General features: G+C 46.8%; 1 protein-coding gene across 1 annotated transcript; it reads left to right on the plus strand.

Annotated features, from left to right (window-relative positions):
- Nucleotides 1-808: 808 nt before the first annotated feature.
- On the plus strand, nucleotides 809-12,090 carry LOC101937514 (extracellular tyrosine-protein kinase PKDCC-like). Its single transcript, XM_005308838.4, has 7 exons — nucleotides 809-1,662; nucleotides 2,617-2,739; nucleotides 5,411-5,682; nucleotides 6,889-6,968; nucleotides 7,071-7,175; nucleotides 8,725-8,901; nucleotides 10,976-12,090. Exons 1-7 carry the CDS (start codon nucleotides 1,132-1,134, stop codon nucleotides 11,077-11,079), a joined length of 1,392 nt encoding a protein of 463 aa, XP_005308895.2. The 5' UTR covers nucleotides 809-1,131; the 3' UTR covers nucleotides 11,080-12,090.
- The last annotated feature ends 8,183 nt before the right edge of the window (nucleotides 12,091-20,273 follow it).

Genomic DNA, 20,273 nt, shown 5'->3' on the forward strand with positions numbered 1-20,273 from the left:
ACCGCAGCAAACAAGTAGTGGGATAGAGGCCTGGGCAGCTTTAGGATGCCCTTAGAGTTAAGGCTCTCGACTACCACTGACTTGTCTAGGGAGACAAGGTGGGTGAGGTAATATTTTATTGGACTGACTTCTGTTGGTGAGGAAAAGAAATTGGTCCAATAAAAGATATTACCTCACCCACCTTGTCTATCTAATATACTGGGACCCACAGAGCTACAGCAACACTGCATACTGACTTCTCTAGTCATTTACGTCCACTGAAATACTAGGGTGCTGTGGCCAGTCACAGTCAGACCCACCATGTTTTCTCGATGTTGTCTCTACGAATTATTGAAAGTAGCGTAGTTAAAGCCAGAGGACCAAATTCACAGCTAGTGTAATTCCTTTAACTGCAGTGCCATAGAGTTGGCTCAGAACCTAAGTACCCCATTACCCTAGTATCTGAGTAACCCACAGTCTCTGATGTGTTTACCCTCACATCACCTTGTAAGGTAGGGAAGTGCTATTAGCCTCATTTTGCAAAGAGACTCGATATTCAAAGGTATGTAGGTACCTAACTCCCATTGATTTTAGGTGCCCGAATACCGCTGAGGATCTACCCTGAGTGACTTGCCCAGGGTCACACGGGGATCGTAGTGGAGCAGGGAACTGAACTGGGGTCTCCTGAGTCTAGCAAGCTAATCAGAGGGACCATCCTTCCTCTCAGCTGCGCCGGTCAGAGCAGCCCAAGTCTAACGAGCCAAATTCGGCGGCGGTGACAGTGCAGTGAAATCAGGGCCGGATTTGACCCTCCCTGTCTCCCAAAGGCAGTTTGCGGCGAACTGCAGGAACAGAAAGGGCCGGTTTAAAACACCGGAGCCTCCCCGGCCCCCACCCACGGGCTGGGTGAGAGGAGGGGCTGGCTGCAGACGCCAGGCTGCCCAAAGGCTCCGTGAGGCGGGCAGGGGGAGAGGGCAGCGAGCGAAGGGGGAACCGTTCGGAGGGAGCGGCCAGCTGCCCCCCAGGGAGCCGAGTCCCGGCGCTGGCAGCGGCGCGGTGCTCCTGGGACAGACGGACGGACACGCCTCCCTGGGCTCGCCCCTTGCACGGGCAGGCAGAGCCGGGGGAGCTGCCGCGCTCAGCCCGTCCCGCATGCGGGCAGCCAGGGGCAAAGAGGGCGCCAGCCTCGCCCGGCCACGGGGGGCGGCGCTGCTCGGCCTCCTGGCCGCCAGCGCCCTACTCGCCCTGGCCCTCCAGAGCTTCCCGGGCGCTGGCCCCTGCTGGGGGGCGAACGGGACGCGGGGCTGCCCCCGGCCTGCCAGGCGGCCTCCCCCGGCTCTGCTGGACGAGCTGAGCCGGAGGCAGCGGGACCTGCTGCGCTTGGCCACGTCTGCCGGGGACACGGAGCTGGGGCTGAGCCGCGGCGGCCGCCTGGGCTGCGGGGACCTGAGCCGCGTAACCGAGCTGGGCGTCGTGGGCTCCGGCTTCACCAAGCTGGTGCTGCGAGCGGCGCTGCCGGGGGCCGGAGCCATCGCCCTCAAGTCCGTGCACCGGGCCGGCAGCGACGTGAGCCGCTGCGTGCAGCGCTACGGGCACCCCGCCGGCTGCCACAGGCTGGCCAGCTACAAGCTGCTCAAGGAGGTGACCCTGCTGCAGCGCCTCGACCACCCCGGCGTCGTCAAGGCAGGTAGAGGGACCGGGGCACAGCGCTTCTGACCCCCGCTGCTTGAATGCCGCGCGGCTGCCCCACTCGCTCCCTCCGCCGCTCCCAGCGCCCCGCGGCTACTGACCCCCCTGCCCGGCCACCTGCGGGGTCCCCAGGCAATTGCTGCGGCAGCGCCCCCATCCCCACGGGAATGGAGGCGTTTGGGGGAGACGGTAGCGGGGCGAGTGCCCGATCGCCTTGGCTCACAGCCATTGCACACAGGCAGCTACGCCCTGCATTAGCCAGGTGTCCGTCCCTGCTGTGCTATAGCGCCCGGTACTTATGTGCATCCGGAGATGGGCGAAGGAAGGAGAGCCCGGTCTTCCAAACAAAGCCAAACTGATGGGGTTGGGCAGAGATGGGAATGGGGGGCGGGAGCTGTTTACTACAGACCCTTTTGCAAGGATGCGCCCAGAGCCACGTGCTTTGTAGAAAGCGAGTTCTTCAAATTCACACCCTGTAAAAACAACAAGGAATCTGGTGGCACCTTAAAGACTAACTATCTGTTATTCTTGTAGATACAGACTAACACGGCTGCCCCCCTGATACTTGACACCCTGTAAACTAATCAGGGTCATTTTCTGGGCTTGGTGACCGCTAATGATGCCATTCGCTGGGGGGCATCACACAAGGCAGTTCACGCTGCTTTCTCGCGCAGCGGAACAACTGCTGTTGGTGGAGGCAGCAAATAGAACTATGCATCAATGTGATGGTATCTGTGACTTCTAAACACAGAGCAATTGAATTGTATTCTCTATTACACAGTGTCTGCCTGCTTTAAACAGAGTATAGGAGAATTGATGCCTTTTACTGTACTTGAATCTATATTCCCCAGAGGCCAAGCTGATCTGTCAATATTTATTCAACCTTTTCCCTTGACATTTGTACTTGAATATGCATCAGTATGACAATCACTCCTTTTCTCTCTACAGTTGCATGGTCAGTGCTATGATAATAGCTTAGATCCTGAAATAAGGGTCATAGCTATGCTGGAGCTGGGATCCCCTCTGGAGATGATTCAGCTTCTGCAGACTCCCTGGGAGGAGAGATTTAAAGTAAGAAAACAAAACAAAGGCAGTTTTATCAGTAGCTTTTAGGTCTCAAACAGAGTAAATGCAAAGAGCCCATGATGTGTGCTGGGGCTCACAGGATTGTCATGCTGACTTTCTGAATGCTCCTGGAAATCTTTAAATAATCTTGTTTTCACCCCTTTTAAATTACAGTAAATAATATCTCCAGTCAGAGAGCAGAAGCTCCACTATTCCTAGCTATTCCTTTATTCCCCCCTCCGAAGCAATGTTACAACAGACCTAAAATTACAAAAAGTCTAAAGAATCCTGCCTAGGGATAGTATTGTGTTTAATACTCTGTGTTAGACTGGATGTCTGGTTCCTTCTGTTCTGCACGCCTTTGCAGAGAGGTCTATTGATTTGTATAGGAAGGCCCATTATTGTAGTGGTATTGTGTTCCAGTGGAGGGGGCAAGGGACAGGGACTGGTTCTATTTCAGGCTCTTCCACTGAGTGACCTCCTGCATGACTTTGGGCAAGTTACTTCACCTCTCTGCGCTTCTATCTTTTCTCTTATCCCTTTTCTGTTTCTTATCCTTTTTCTAGATAAGGGTGGGCAAACTTTTTGGTCTGAGGGCCACATCTGGGTATGGAAATTGTATGGTGGGCCATGAATGCTCATGAAATTGGGGGTTGAGGGTATGGGAGGGGGTGAGGGCTCCGGCTGGGGGTGCGGGCTCTGGGGTGGGGCCAGAAATGAGGAGTTCAGGGTGCAGGAGGGGGCTGTGGGCTGGGGCAGAGAGTTGGGGTGCAGTTTGGGGGGTGAGGGCTCCGGCTGGGGGTGCAGGCTCTGGGGTGTAGGAGGGTGGGACTGAGGGGTTCGGAAGGGGGATCAGGGCTGGGGCAGGGGGTCAGGGGCGCTGGAGGGGGTCAGGAGTGCCGGCCAGTGGGAGCTGCGGGGGCTGCACTTGGAGAGGGGGCAAGTGGGGAGTGGAGTGGGGCAAGCTCCAGACCCTGCTCCCCGGCGGGAGCTCGAGGGCCGGATTTAAATGTCTGAAGGGCCGGATGCGGCCCCCAGGCCATAGTTTGCCCACCCCTGTTCTAGATTATAAACTCTTCAGGACAGGGACCGTCTCTTACAATGTGTTGGTCCAGTAGGGCTCTGATCTTGTTTGGGGCCTGTTGGTGCTACTATCAAACAAATATATAATAATAAATTGTTGTCTCAGTCTGGTAGGTGAGAGGCCAAGTGAGGCTCTTTAGCTCTCCATTAGCATAAATTACGTATGACATGGAAGTTATTTTTATTGTTTGTATTACAGTAGTGCCCTCAGAGGGCTCGGTCAGGGTCTCACTGTAATGGCTGCTGCTTATTTGCTTTATTGGAGGGAGGATGGTGTTGAAGTTAAAGGAAGAACTACACTGCAATCAGTGAGAAATTCTTTGGTTAAAAAACCCACAAACCATAAAACCCCCAGAAGCATGTGACCCACAAGGCTGAACATGGCCACCACAGTCATAGCCAACGACAGACCAAGACATCCAAAACTCATCATAGGGGCTTCAGGGCAGGCTCCAGCAGAAGGAAAGGTCTCCCACACCCCTGCCCCAGCTCGGATCCCCCTCCAGCACCCCAAACCTCTCATTCCCAGCCCCATCCCAGAGCCCACACCCCCAGCCGGAGCCCTCACCCCTTCCCACACCCCTGCCCCAGCCTGGATCCTCCTCCTGCACCCATCACCCCTCATTCCCGGCCCCATCTCAGAGCCTGCACCCCCAGCCAATGCCCTCACCCACTCCCGCACCCCAACCCCCTGCCCCAGCTCAGTGAAAATGAGCGAGCGAGCGAATGAGTGAGGGTGGGGGAGAGTGAGCAACAGAGGGAGGGGGGATGGAGTGAGCAGGGGACAGAGCCTCGGAGAAGGGGCGGGGCAAGGGTGTTCGGTTTTGTGCAATTAAAAAGTTGGCAACCCTACCTGCGCCCTGCCCTAACCTGAATGACTACACCGTAATTAAACAGCCTCTTAGCCCAAGTCAGCTGGCATGGGCCGGCCGCGGGTTTTTAATTGCAGTGTAGACATACCCTTAATGTACAAAATATTTAGTACAACAGTTTTACATAGGGAGTACGTTCTAGAACAGATAATTGGACCATTTACACCTATATCCTGACTCTTGCAGTGGTCTATGCAGGGACTGATGGTCCCTGCCTGCTTTTATCCCATGATGCACCACACTAGGCACTGATCCTGTAAGCTGTTCTGAGTGAACAAACCCCTGAACTCATGCAGACTGAAGTACATGGGATTCCATGTGGGTGCAGGAGTCCAAGCGCATGAAACAGTTGCAGGATCGGGGCCAATTGTGTAATGCTGTACCATGGTGGAAAACACCTTCCTGATTCCAGCCGGCAATCTACATATGGCCTGAAGCATAAAAGGTGATATTGTATCCCTTGTAGCTTTTTACCTTAGTGGTGTGACTGCAAAGGTTTATTTTTGTGCTTAAGCGTATTTAACAAACATTGCTAAACTGCTTATGACAGTAAAATCCTGTGGCAATATTGACAATACAGCTTGTAACATATACATAATTTCCTTTTAAATACTGTACATTTCTTGTCTTTAATTTCACTGAATGCCTTTCCCCTTCTTCTTCCAGCTGAATAGCTTTTTTTGGACTATGTTTCCCATGTATATTCATCTCTTCTTTCTCAGATTTGCCTGAGTCTAGTGAAACTGCTGTTTTACCTGGCACATTCCCCTCTGGGTTCAATAGTCCTCTTGGATTTCCAGCCAAGGCAGTTTGTTATGGTGGATGGAAACCTAAAAGTGACAGATATGGACGATGCCAGCACCGAGGAACTGTCATGCAAGGAAGATAATGACTGCACACTAGTCTTCCCTGGAAAAAGCTTCATTCTCAAATGTACTGCAGCTGGGAAATGTGACGGACTAAATGAAAAGAAGAATCTTTTTAATGCATACCGGTATGTGCAATTATATAGAAAAATGTGGCAGATTTGATCATAAATTGCACAATACCATGTAGTGAGCAGTATCCTGTGCTTATTCTATGTAGCACAGAGAGAGAGAGAGATTTATTAAGAATTTCTTTGTAGCAAATATTATTTTTCTTGTTAGCTAAGAATTGAAAACAGCGTAGTCATCGGTTAGAAAGAGTGCAGACACCCTTCCTGCACTGCTTCCCTCTATGATCACCAATAAACCTGCCCAAAAAGCTTTCCCCCGTGAATTTATTGCTTCCCAGAGGTGCCACAATGACAGCCTTGGAGATGGCAATCCTCTAACTATCCACAGAAGAGGCGGTGCAAGCTTCCCCCACCAATGTGCCTCAGCTTGGTGGTACTGCAGGTGGAGTTGCCTCTGCATGAGGACAGGATAGTTTAGTCTCTGTGTCCCTTTAACTCATGGCCTCTCAGTTGAGATGGGCAACAAAGGAGCGAAGAAGAAATAGAGATGGACATCTATTGGGAATTGAACTGAGACTGTCAAGTCACTTCACGTAGGCCACCAATCAGTCATCAAAAGACAGCAACTTCCTCTCTCCATTGATCTGGGCTAGATTTGAACTGCTGACCTGGAGGTGAAAGTCTTGATAGCCCATTATTAATGTTCAGGGGCTTAAAAGGGAGACACTGTTATTGAGGGATCCTAATTTCACCCTAAAAGAAAATTATAGTCTTGCAATAATTACCCATTCCTTTTAGAGCAGCAGCTTTGTGGAAGGACTGGATGGTTCAAGGAATTAATAATGAGCTACCCTGTCTTTCAGTTAATAATGGGCTACCAAGCCTTGTTAGCACAAGGCCTTCTGGTTGTCCTAGGTGAGAGAGAATACATGTCCTTTGTAGATTGGAAAGTCACTGCTTAAAGGTGAGCAAGGCAATTTCAGGGGAATTTAGTGAAAGCTTCATTGCTTGAATCCTTTTAATTAGACTGAATAAAGCACTTGGCAGCACTATATGCCACAGGGACAAGCTTTAAGAGGGGTTGGCAACATGATCTATGAGAAGCCAGTTAAGATGCTCCAGCCCCACAGTATTGGGCATTGTGTAAGAACCTGAATAGAAAAGAATAGTCCTCCTGAGATGGAAAGTGAAAATTTAGAGAGGACTAATTGTTAACATATTGAGACCTCTCACTTCTAACAAGCCTGTGGGATTTTTTTGCAGGTATTTTTTCATGTATCTTTTGCCACACACTGCACCTTCTGCTTTGCGGCCCCTTCTGGGTGATATTCTGAACGCAACAGGTACAAGCTAATATTTAGACCCCATTGTCTTTTATGAGAAGACATTTTAAATGATATTTCATCGGGTTAGTCACTTCTGTCATATTTTTCTTTTTAATGTAGGTGATTTACGATATGGAATAAATGAAACCCTAGGAGCTTTTGAAAAAGTTTTACATTTGTACAAGTCTGGGCTATATCTACAGAAAAGGCTTCCTCTTTTAAAAGGTACAGGACTTCAGATTCTTTAGATAATAGTTCAATTACTGCAGGTGTGATCGAACTGTAAAAATCTTGTGGTTCCCAAATATGGCCAAATTCTGATCTCAGTTACGCTCATGCAGCCCCAATGGACACAGTGGATGTATGTGTGGGCAGAATTTGGCACACTTAGGCCTAGTCTACACTAGAAAAAGTTTGCCATTAAAATTGTACAGGTATAGCTATACAGTCAAGCCCTCCTAGTGTAGATGCTGTCACACCAGCAAAAAAAGTGAAATAAGCCATACCAGCAAAAGCATTTTTATGCTGGTATAACTGCATCTGCACTGGGGTTTTTGAAAATAGAAGTATCACCAAAACTGTAAAGTAATCACCCAAAATCACTCCCTAGTTGATATTGCTGTACCAGCAAACGTTTCTAGTGTGGAGCTGGCCATAGAATCCCTGTTTCTTTCTCTTTGGAGCAATCTTTGCTGTTTTTCATGAGAGTTGTATGGGATTGCTTGTACTACATTGTACGTACCTTGCAGAACAATCTGACTTACATGTGTGTGTGCATGTGTGCGTGCTGCTTTAAGTACTCTACTCACAATCCTTTCAGCATGTGCATCAGTCTGTGTTTCAAGTGAATATATGTCCTGTTAATATCTTAAGTGGCTCTCCAGCTTTTTACGTCTGTGGACCAGTTGGTAAGGAAGATCCTCAGATGGCCTCCACTCTCTTTACCCACAGAGCCCTGTGATACTTTATTTTTCTCCTGTTTCATTGTGCAACCTATCTGCTGCTTTGAGTCATTGGTGGACCATGGATCATAGTTTGGGGCTTTGTTCCTCTGTACTAAAGAAGGGGACCTTTACATTGTGGGGAAAAGTGGCTAATCATTCTTCCTTATGAAAAGGTTCATTCCTTGCTGCTTTGAGCACAAAAGGTGTTGTGCCCAAGTTTTCCTAAGGGTTCCCGTGCAGGCTTGGGATGGGCATGAATTGCAATATCCGTGGAGTGCCAGATTTACATCTTCTCTGGAAATTGCATGCTTGCAAGCCGAGCATGTGCAAAAATGTAGGTGCACTCTTGCACAGAAGGGCCTGCATTTCTAACATTCACAAATGTATTTGCTAACAATGTCTCTCCCTCAGTTTATCCATCAGTGTTCATTAGCAGTGTATTAAAATTAGCACCTCTGCCCTATTTTACACCTCCACAAAGGGGCAGAAATCTTAACAGTGAGTGAGCGGTAGCCTTAAACATTGCCTGCTCTGTCATATCTGTCTGGAAGGCATTAGACAAATCTAGTGGTTAAAGCGGGGGGGGGGGGGGGAGGCGGGGGGGTTAAGTCAAAATGTACGTGTTCTGTGCTTGGTTCCTCCACTGACTCAGTTTAAGAAGGCTACTTTAACTTCCCTCTGTCTTATTTGAATGAAGGATGTCACGCAAGGGCAAAGTATGAACTTTATGATGTAACCATAACATACTGCAGGGTATCTTCCTCTTGGATTATATTAAAAGTTTCCTAAAAGCTGTGTCCCTATGTACTAGTTTTTATTCTGTTTCTCAGAATACATCACCCTAAAGGGATTCCGAACCATGGAAATGCAGGACTATAAATGCTGGCCCTCCTACAGCCATCTGGGATGTTTGCTCTCCATTTATAATGCAGAGGAAGCTGCAGCAATCTGTAACTCTCAACCACAGTGCCAAAGTTTTATTGTCACTCAACAGAGAACATGGACAGGTGAGATGATTTTATTTTATTGAAAACCCAGTAAAGATCTTTCAGTACAGAGGCCAGAGCTAGTTGTAAGTCGCTGGGACTTGTGACAGAAAGCGTACAGGAAGGAAGTAAAAAAGGTTCCCTTTAGATCTTGTGTTTAAAAAAGCATGACATTCCACTTAGGAACTGGTATCATGTCCCATTGCATAAAGCTGCTGTTCTGTTTGATTTAATAGAAGCTGGGTTCTGAGGTGGTTAGATTTCACAAGCTGTATAGGGTCTGGCCTGATCAGTACTGAGATGAGAGGCTGCCCTGCCATGAAAAATCCAGAGTGCCTAGGAAGTGGTGTGAGTGATTCAGGAGGTGGCTCTGTTCTCCGAGTCATTACTTTGCCAGTGCCCCTGCATGGTGCTAGGTGGCACGGTTATCTTGGAAGTACCATCTCAAAGTATTGTCTAGGAGAGGCAGTGTGGCCTAGTGACTAGAGCACTGGCCTGGGACTCAGAAGATTTGGGGTCTATTCCCAGTTCTGCTGCTAACCTGCTGAGCCAGTCACTTCCCTGTCCGTGCCTCAGTTTCCCCATCTGTATAATGGCGATAATGATACTGCCCTTCTTTGAGATTTACGGAGGAAAGGCACTATATAGGAGCTTTATATAAGATAATGATATTGTCTTACTGTTAAGACAGGAAGCTACCTTTTGTGGTCATTAAAGATACCATTTATCTTGCAAGAATAATGGAGATTTTAGTGTCTGTGTCCATGTTTGGTTAATTACATTCTCCTTCTGTGAATTCCATCAGCATCTTCAACAGGATGTGATAATTTTCTTCACTTCCTCTACTACAGTTTTGCATGGTATTGGTTTAAATAGTTGCTAAGATCCACCCCAGAGATAGCTGCATTTAGTATAGTGGGTGAGGCAATTGTTGTGGTATGTACTGTTTGTAAAAAGCCTTTGGGTCCTTTGACGTGAAAGAAAATATATAAAAGTAGGCGTTTACTATCGTTATATTAAAAAAAAACATAGTTTACAATAGTTTTGCTCCTTTTTATATCAAATTAAAGCCCCAGACCAATGAGTTTCACAAATGTCCCTATAATTAGCTCTGATTACAGCCTTTCATTGAAGCCAGCTTGCATGGTTTTAGAATTACACTGTAAATCCCCTCATTTAACTGACACTTCAGCAGCAGTCCAAGCTATTACTTACAATGTGAACACTGAATAAGGTAAATGAACATTAACCAGGCATCGGTACGATGATGCTTATGATCGTGTAGCTTGTCTGCTGACATGATACATGGCTGCCCTTTGGCATTCTTTGCTTTAAAAAAATATTCAAATCGTACTCTATAAGTTTGTATGAAAATTGTACACGGATAACTTTATCGTATAAGAGAGTATTCATCTGCTGACAAAACAATACATCTGGCCTCTGTGCACAGAGCCAGTTTCACAAGGGCAATGGTTTGTGCATGCGTATTGTATTCTGCATCTCTTCTAGGTTTTATAACGTAACAGATGTTAGCACATGAAGCATGTGACTATTAGAAGGAGCTCAGCTACTACCATGATGAGCACGATATAAAAACCTATATTGAATGGAATAAAACATCCTGCCTGTGTCGCTTGATTCTGTTTCTGCAACAGGCTACCCTGTATCAAGGCCATTCTGTAGTCTGTTTTTATTCTCCTAAGCCTTTTCTTCCTCACATTTTGTAATAAGTCTTTGTTTGAGTGGCCGAAAAGGACAATTCTGTTACTTGTGGTCTGTTTTTCTGACATGCCGAGGGCCTGGATCTTGCATTCACATTAACTGGAGCTGCGGGTGTTGGTAACTTGTTAATGTAACTCTGTAATACAGATTGAGACATAAAGTCTATGGTGCCTGATCCTGCATTGTGCACTCCTACGGAAGTTGGTGAGGATCATGGATGCACAGGGAATGTAGGAAGAATGCCTCATATGCACATAGTTGGTGTAAAAGGAACCTGCTTAGAGAGTGCTTTATATATAAATCTGTCTTGAATCTAAAGAACCAAGATGACCCGTCTCCTCTGTTTAAACTTACATTTTTATTTTCTTACCAGGACGCCCACTTGCCTCATTTCGAAGTAGCCTGACTGACTTAATACCAGACGTCAATGCTGTACTCTATATTAAACGATCTGCTCCCTCAAGGGAAAGACTTTAAAAACAGTGAGAGCTCACATAAAGCGATTTGGGGAGGAGTCATTGGGAAGAACATCATCTACCAAAAGGAATGATACTTTTTATTTTGCTTTAGATGCGATCTCCATACTAGCTTGGACTGTGTAAAATGGTGGTGTCTGCTTGATCAAAGCAGAGATTATCCATAGCCAAATGCTCTCCTCTACACAATCCCACCTGGTTATTAACCTGTTCCCAGACTCTGCTGTTCCTTGTAAACATTTGCAGTTTTAGTTCAAATGTTGCAATTTGCAGAACCTCGGCTTGCCGCTTTCGGAACTTGTCAGCGAAGGAATAGAAATGGCCATGAGGGACTTGGCTGTAGTAGTCCTAGTTAGTTCATCTGTCTTTGAAAATCTATGACTAATGCACTGCTGACGAACATACAACTCCCCAATGATGGGGCTGCCAAAAGGGATTTAGTAACATCATAAATGTAAAGAATCCATACATTAGCGATGAGGCCCAAGGTGCACTGTTTGGATCCAGAGCCATGATTTTGGATCTGCCCATGGGGGTGGGAAGCAGGAGGTCGAGGTATGCAGTTCAGAATGCGGGGTTTGGGTTCAGTCCATTGTGCAGGGTAAGGGGGTAGGCGTGTGGTTCAGAATGCAGGGTTTGGGTTCAGCCTATTGCGGGGGAGGAGGTATGCAGTTCAAATCCAGATGCAAAGTTTGGGATGTTTGGATGCAGGGTTTGGGTTTGATGTGTGCGTTTTAAAACACCCGTTCCCTTGTATCAACCTTGAAGGTTGTTCAGTGTTACTTTCAGTGAAAGAAATTCTGCTGAGCAAAATGTTCAAAATATTTGTCTGAAGTTCTATTCTGTATGGTAAAGAACTGCTACTTTCCTCTTGACAATGAGGTGAAGGGGGAGGGTTGTTCTGTTGCTTTGATGAGATAATATATTGCATGGGCTCTCTGGGCTGAGTTCCTCTGAAAAGGCTTCAGGATTTCTATGCATTTTAAACTGCAATAAATGGAGACATACCCAACATTGTGCCTGGACAGGAATGACTGGGAGTACAGCACTGCCTGTTCTTTTTTCCGGACCATTTTGTGGTCCAGTTCAGGAAAGCCAAATCACAATGTGCCTTAACCCCCATCTGCAGAGGAACTTCCCTCAACTGAGAGCCCCAAGCACTGTGCATAGAGCGGGACCACGCAGTCTGTGTGCGCTATGGAGTAGGCCTTCACGGGGGTTCTCTGCACTGCTGTGAAGAAGGTGAGTATGTTTTGGACATGACCAAGGATTTCATGCCATCTAATGGTGAGTGTGCAGGGAGCAGTAAGACCATATTGGCTACTCAATCCCCATACTCTCATTACCCTGCAGTGGCCAGCTGTAGGCCACAAGGGGCCACATCCAGGACTGGCTCACGTCAGCTGATGCGGGCTGCGGGGCTATAAAATTGCACTATGGGTGTTCGGGCTTTCTCCAGCCCAAGCCCAAATGTCTCCAGTGCAATTTTGTAGCTCTGCGAGCCCAAGTCTGTTTACATGGGCCAGCCGCGGGTGTTTTATTGGAGTGTGGACATACCCGATTGGGGTCTGGCTACCCCAGAGTGAGATTCCTGAGCATTTGCCTCAGGCTGTGCTGTGTGCCATGCTATTATGTGTTTCCTAATGTAGCTGCTCACCTGTTAGCTCATTAGTGCTCCTAGGGTTACCATCTGTCCATATTTCCCCGGACATGTCCGGCTTTTGCGTCTCCAAATAGCTGTCCGGGAGGAATTGGTAACAAGGTTAAAATGTCTGGGTTTTTTCTCTCCCTTGTCTCCCTCCCTACCTTCCATGCAGAGTGCAGCTGCTGATTGGGCGGCTGGGCCGATTGAGCCACTCCCATTGGCCTCCAGCAGCCAGAGCCCTCCCCTGCTCCCCCCTCCCTCTGTCTGCAGCCCTGTGTAACACACAAACCGACCCACCAGGCAGCATGTTTTGCCTACACGTGGAGCCAGAATGGTAAGGGGAGTCCGGGAGGCGGGGCAGTCAGGGAGCGGGGGAGTGTTGGATGGGTCCCTGGCCTCCACCTGCCACCCCCCCTCCGCGCGTCCCCCCCCATGGGGCCTCCCCCTCCCTGCCAGCCTCTCCCTTGCCTGCTTGTACTGCCAGAGCCAGCAGCAACTGCTGTCTGCTGCCCCCGGGTCCTAGCGTCCCCCATCCACTAATGGGTAGACAGGCTGCTCTTACCCTGCCCTTCCACCCTAGCCCCGAGCCTCTCCAACGCCCCAAACCCCTCATCCCCAGCCCCAACCCTCATCCCCCCGCACCCTAATCCTCTGCCCCAGCCCTGAGCCCCCTCCTGCATCATGAACCCCTCATCCTCAGCCCCAACCCTCATCCCCCCACACCCTAATCCTCTGCCCCAGCCCTGAGCCCTCATCCCCCCCACACCCAAATCCTCTGCTCCATCCCTGAGCCCCCTCCTGCATCGCGAACCCCTCATCCAACTCTATCCCAGAGCCTGCACCCCTCCTGCACCCTAATCCCCAGCCCAAGACCTGCACCCCAGACCTCCTCCCCCCACCCAACTCCCCTCCCAGAGCCTTAGGCAGGTGGAGGGGGGTTCTGGGCACCACCAAAATTTCTACAACCCTGCCACCCATATGAGTGGATAAGGGTCGGGGCAATCAGGGAACAAGAAGCGGGGGGGGGGGGTTCTGAGGGGGGCAGTCAGGGTAGGAAGCGGGAGGGAGTGGATGGGGGTGGGGCTGGGGCGGGGCTTCCCCCCCCCCCCCCCCAGTGTCCTCTTTTTTGCTTGTGGAAATATGGTAACCCTATCTTGGGGAGGTTAGGCTCAGGTCCTGTGTCTTGCAAAGGACTGTGCACACACAAAGGGCTAACAAATAATAAATATTATTTTAAAAATGGTGTATGAAGGGTTTAAAGGATCCCAATGAGCTGATTTGCACTTGACAAGCGAGACGCCACATGTGAAAAACTTAGCCTACACATTTCAAATTAATGGATACATTTTCATACCCCTAACTTCTAAAGTGCGTATGCAGGTGCCTAACTCTAAGCATGCAAGCAGTCCCACTGCATAAGTACTATGCTGAACTGGGGCCAGTTATGTACCTATATGCGCACTAGTTCATGCATACTTCCAACAGAGTAACACCTCTGCATGTGTTAAAAATTGCACCCACAAAACGTAATGCTCCTAATCAATGTGGTAGGTGCAAATTCTAACACTTATGAATATTCAGGTGTCATCATGCTATTGGAAGTACACACACAGGTGTTTGCACCTACAAATTGAGTGCAGGTATGTATGTGCCCAGTTGTGTTGAGGCGCAAGTGGAGACCTAGTACCCACTTTGAAAATGTGCCACTCCAAGTCTTTGGGCACAATTCTCCCTGTATCCACTGTGCAGCTCCCCAGGGCATATAATATGGACATTGCATTTCAGTGGAGGGTCTGTATGTATGCAGAATGAGCTCATAGGATGCAAGGTTCTGCAGTCAATGGGAGTTTCGGGTGTGCAATGAATGCAGGATCAGGCACCTAGAAGTGAAAGACAGTCCTGCTGAGTTTTCTAAGTTATCCAGGATCAGACTTCTCACTCAATCAACATTTCTGAATTCCTGAATTGTCGGATAGTGAATTTAGTGTCTAGATTCTGATTGTCAATGGTTCCAATTCAGAAATAAACATGATTGTCTTTTTCAGTTTATTACTTTTCTAGCATTTGGATCTACAGATTTGTTGACTAATAGATACCAAAAACTCTCATTGCACTCACTGGGCATTTTGGGTATACAGCAATTGCAGAACCAGACCTTTGAGGGAGAAGCTATGTTCATGCCAAACCCAATGAAGTCAGGCATTCTTCCTTCTGCTCTTTGGCTTAGTGAGTATGTGGAATCCAAGCAAACAACATTGTATCTATTTTTAATTAGTTGCTTTAACAAAATGCTATCCAAACTTGTAGTTGGAGAGTGATCCCTTTGGGAGTCGGTGCCCTGGAATGAGAAAGGACTTTAGACTACACTAAAGCTTCATCAAAGGTCTTTATAAAGTCAACTGCAGTAAAATTTCCCCCTAATATCTGTATTTCAGTAACTAAAGTGCATGCTAAGGTAAATAAATTTGTTGCCCCAAACCAGCTGCTGGAATAAATTTACCTCTGCTATCAGTCACACTGTTGCAGTCACCATTGTGGAAGAAGTAAGGTGGGGGAGTGCTTAGAAGGAAACAGCTTAGAAGGAAACAGCAGCAGGAAACCATGTGGTTGGAGGTACAATATTTACCCAATATGTCTATCACATCTTCCAAAAGGACAATACTATTGGGAGAATATGTTGTCCCCGTAGATAAAAGTAAGGAATGTCATTTAAAAAAAATCACTTTAATATTCTTCATTCATTCCAGATTGCAATAGCAGAGATAAAGCTGTATTCATAAAACAAAATACTATGCACTGCAAAGACATACAGCATAATTTAATAAATAGCAACAGATGAGGGATGACTAACTTCAAGTGTGTGAATGGGGAATTCATACGATTTAGCACTTGATGGGGAGCAGAACTTGATAATGAAAAAACAACACGCTATGTATCTAAAAAAGCACTTATGCTGACAAAAACAATGCTTTGTACTTGTAATACATCTTCCATTTGAGGATCACTTCATATTTTACAAGCATCAATTAATTCTCAATGACTTTAACGTCCCCATTGATGAGTTGGCCGAGCTGGTTCAGGATTCTCATGACAACCATGGGATTATCCCAGGTGCTAGGTTCAACTCCTACAGCTGGTCACACTTTGTGTGGGGTTTGGGTTAAGATTAGTTATCGGAGAGTTGGGGATTGTGTCATGGACCAAATATTGATACCTGTGGTTAGAAGTTAGAATATCACTCTCCTTTTGATGGTCCATTTTCATAAGTGAATGGAACACAAGTGCTTCTAGATGGATCTGAATACAATACTGTATTGCCAACACACTTCTGTGTTGGGAGTTTAATAAGACTTATCTTTTGTCCTGAACTATCAGTAGACTGACCCTTAGATACCATCTTCCCTGGCTCTGCCTCACAAGTCACCATGGTCTACAACTGATCTGTGACAGACGATGAAGCAAAATGGCAGCTTGTTAGAGCTCTGCTGATAGAAACCTCATGCAGAAACTGATTGACTACATCATTAATGTTTTTTAAAGTCTTATGCCATGATTGTGAGGAAGGCAAAGAAATGCTTCTGTTCCTCCTCTGGAGGAACAGCTGCATAGTCTAGGACAGTGGCTTTGTTCTGGATGGTGGATAGTCTGGGTAGCCGTCTTGCTCTGTCAATCTGTGTCCTCACTTCCCCTGGTAGGTATTATATTTTTAAGAATGAAGAATGACAGAGCGAGATGGGTACCCAGAAATACCTACTACAGGACAGGCTCAACAAGGAAAATAACAGAACACTTCTGGGCAACATGTACAGCCCCCAGCGAAAACCTCTCCAGCACATCATCAATCTACAACCTATCCTGGAAAACGATCCCTCACTCTCACAGACCTTGGGAGGCAGGCCAGTACTCGCTTACAGACAGCCTCCAACCCTGAAGCAAATACTCACCAGCAACTACACACCACACCACAGAAACACTAACCCAGGAACCAATTCCTGTAACAAACCCTGTTGCCTACTCTGTCCCCATATCTACTCTAGTGACACCATCAGAGGACCTAACCACATCAGCCACACCATCAGGGGCTCATTCACCTGCACATCTACTAATGTGATATATGCCATCATGTGCCAGCAATGCTCCTCTGCCAGGTACATTGGCCAAACCGGACAGTCTCTACGTAAAAGAATAAATGGACACAAATCAGACATGAGGAATGGTAACATACAAAAGCCAGTAGGAGAACACTTCAATCTCCCTGGACATTCAATAACAGATTTAAAAGTAGCCATCCTTCAACAAAAACACTTCAAAAACAGACTTCAAAGAGAAACTGAAGAGCTACAATTCATTTGCAAACTTAACACTATTAATTTGGGCTTGAATAGGGACTGGGAGTGGCTCACTACAAAAGCAATTTTCCCTCTCTTGGTATTGACACCTCATCAATTATTGGGAGTGGACCACATCCACCCTGACTAAATTGGCCATGTCAACACTGGGTCTCCACTTGTAAGGTAACTCCCTTCTCTTCATGTGCCAGTATATTTATGCCTGTATCTGTAATTTTCACTCCATGCATCTGAAGAAGTGGGTTGAGTTAAAGGCATATTGCCTTGTCTACACACTAGGTGGTTAACACATGTTAACTAACATCTTCCAAATCCTAGTCTACACAAGGCCTACCACAAGGACAAATACACTATAATGCCAGCATTTATATCCAAATCCCATCAAAATCAATGAAATTACTTGGACGACTTCTATAGAATTTGGATCAGACCCATTGTTCTATTTATTGTACTGGAAATACATGAACTGTCCTCAAAATGAATTAAAGGCATTGGGCTATCCCAAAGTTATAAAACTAAATGACCAACCCTCCCAATTCTCATATATGTAGGTTACTCCTATCTAACAAATGCCTTTAGCAAGATAATTCTCTGCTGGGAAAAAACATCCTGTGACACCCTTCATTGCTTCAGATGACAGATTTGAGACTTGTGGCTCAGATTAAAAGCTTGATAATGTACCCTTGGGACACACGTTAATCAGCATGTTGGTATAGCTGGACAGGCATTTTACTATCAGTCTTGAAGACTAAAGCACACAAATGAAATTTCCTAAAACAACAGATGGAAAATACCAAGAAGCATTTCAGATAACTAGCTGCGGTGCTATGTTCAACTCAAACTCCTTGCCAGAGAATGTTGTGAAGGCCAAGACTATAACAGGGTTAAAAAAAGAACTAGATAAATTCATGGAGAATAGGTCCATCAATGGCTATTAGCCAGGAGGGGCAGGGATGATGTCTCTAGCCTGTTTGCCCGAAGCTGGGAATGGGCAACGGGGATGGATCACTTGATGATTACCTGTTCTGTTCATTCCCTCTGGGGCACCTGGCATTGGCCATTGTCAGAGAACAGGATACTGGGCTAGATGGACCTTTGGTCTGATCCAGTATGGCCATTCTTATGTTTTTATATTTGTAAATAGAGTCACAAACTCCCCCTTAATCTTGCTCTTGTTTCTTCTAATTCTTTAAATAGCCGGGAAGTGATTCACTGTCCCATCCAAGTGAAGTTAATGCACTGTAAATAGGAGTGAGTAATCAAGGTAATAGGGTAATCAGGTCCAGTCCCCTGCTATCGCAAGCAACCCCACCACATAAACCCATTCAAAAACTTTGGCCTGGTCTATGCTAGAAAATTAGCTCAGTTTAACTATGTTGGTTAGGGGCGTGAATAATTCACACACCTGAATGGCAGATATAAGCCAACCTAAGTCCTCATGTAGACAGCCCTAGGTGGATGGAAGAATTTTCTGTCAGCCCAGCTACTGCCTCTCAGGGAGTTGGATTAACTACATCAATGGGAGAATCCCTCTCATCGGTGTAGGTAGTGTTTACACTGAAGTGCTGCAACTGTGCCGCTATAGTGTTTTAAGTGTAGACAAACCCTTAGCAAGCTCCATCTTAAAACTAGTTAGATTTCTTGCCTCCCATCCTCCGACAGAAGGCTGTTCCATAGCTTTCAAGAACAGATGGCTGTTTCAGACTGGAAATAAGATGTACGTGTTTAACAGAGAAGGCAATTAACAATTAGAACAATTGGGTCACGGTGGATTCTCCATCACTGACCATTTTAAAATCAAGTTTGGATGTTTTTCTAAAAGCCATGGTTTAGGAATTTTAGTCTGCAGAAGTTCTCTGGCCTGTGTTATACAGGTGGCCATACTAGATAACTACAATGGTCCCTTTTGGCCTTGGAATCTATTAATCTTATTCCTCTGATTGTTAGAAACCTTCTTTTAATTTCCAACCTAAATTTACTCATGACCAGTTTATACTCATTTGTTTTGTGCCATCATTATCCTTTAGTTTAATTAGTGCTTCTCTCTCACAGGTGTTTACCCCCATAGCATGGTGTTATATTTACATAGAAGTTAGGTTGACATAAATTGACACCAGGAGATACATATTCATGTTGTCATGTACTTCTTGTACATGGTAGGTCACAGGTCAGGCTTCTGTATCAGATAAAGATTTACTACAGAGCTTACTTCTCAGACAGAAACACTCACACCACATGTTCACTGTAAGTTCCTTTAATGCCCTGCCAGGTACAGCTGAAGTTAGCTTAAATTATGTGTTTCATGCACAGCGCCACTGTGGTGGCTGAACAGTGCAATGCAGATTAGCATTCCATTACACGTCTATGTTCAAATGTGTCTCCAGTTAGCAAAAGCGCCTTATTGCAGCAACACAGTAAAACCACTGCCCCGAACAGTATAGAGCCATGGTCGACCTACTGAGATTGACACAGTGCGAGTGTAGATACTGCATGACCTTTGTCAACCCTAACAGTTCTCCAGCAGCTGTCCCACAATGCCCCATTCCCTGCAACAGGGATCACTGTGGTCATAATTTTAAATTCCACTGCCCAGAGGTCACAGAGACCAGAAGTCACCCCCGTCCCCATTTGAAACCTCCCACATGTTTTTGAAATGCCTTTTTCTGATAGCCTACCTTGGCAAGACTCCTAGCAGCTGTCCCTTGTTGTGTCCAACTGCCCAGGCTGGCGCCACGCACTTGACACACTCTGCCTGGAATAGACAGGACGCATTGGATCTCTGGGGCCTGTGGGGAGAAGAGGCTGTGCAAGAACAGTTACAGCTCAGCCATAGAAACGTGGACAACTATGAGCAGATTGCACTGGAGATGCAGGCAAAAGGGTACGACAGAGCAGCAGCAGTGCTGCATGGAAGTGAAAGAATTTCACCAGGGATTCCACAGCAGAGAGAGCAGCAATAGTGCTGCCCCATTGACCTGCTGCTTTTACAATGAGCTGTTGGCAGATACCGAACCAACACCGCAGATCATTGTGGATACCTCAGAGGAGGCCAAGACAGATTCCCTGTCAAGGAACAGTGGGGAAGAAGAGGAGGGAGACTCAGCAAGGGACTCCAGCAATGCCACAAGCCAGGACCTGTTGACTCTGCCAGAGTCTAGCCAATCCTCCCAGATGAGCACAGATGAGCCTGATGGAGGGGAA

Source organism: Chrysemys picta, chromosome 4 (assembly GCF_011386835.1).
Source record: "Chrysemys picta bellii isolate R12L10 chromosome 4, ASM1138683v2, whole genome shotgun sequence".
Classification (NCBI taxonomy): domain Eukaryota; kingdom Metazoa; phylum Chordata; order Testudines; family Emydidae; genus Chrysemys; species Chrysemys picta.

What these genes read in the sequence shown, in the direction of transcription:
- LOC101937514 (XM_005308838.4), top strand. Translation starts at nt 1,132, where the DNA reads ATGCGGGCAGCCAGGGGCAAAGAGGGCGCCAGCCTCGCCCGGCCACGG. An exon ending in CCTGGGAGGAGAGATTTAAA is followed by an intron (nt 2,740 to 5,410) that starts GTAAGAAAACAA and finishes CTTCTTTCTCAG; the next exon opens with ATTTGCCTGAGTCTAGTGAA. An exon ending in TCAACAGAGAACATGGACAG is followed by an intron (nt 8,902 to 10,975) that starts GTGAGATGATTT and finishes TTTTCTTACCAG; the next exon opens with GACGCCCACTTGCCTCATTT.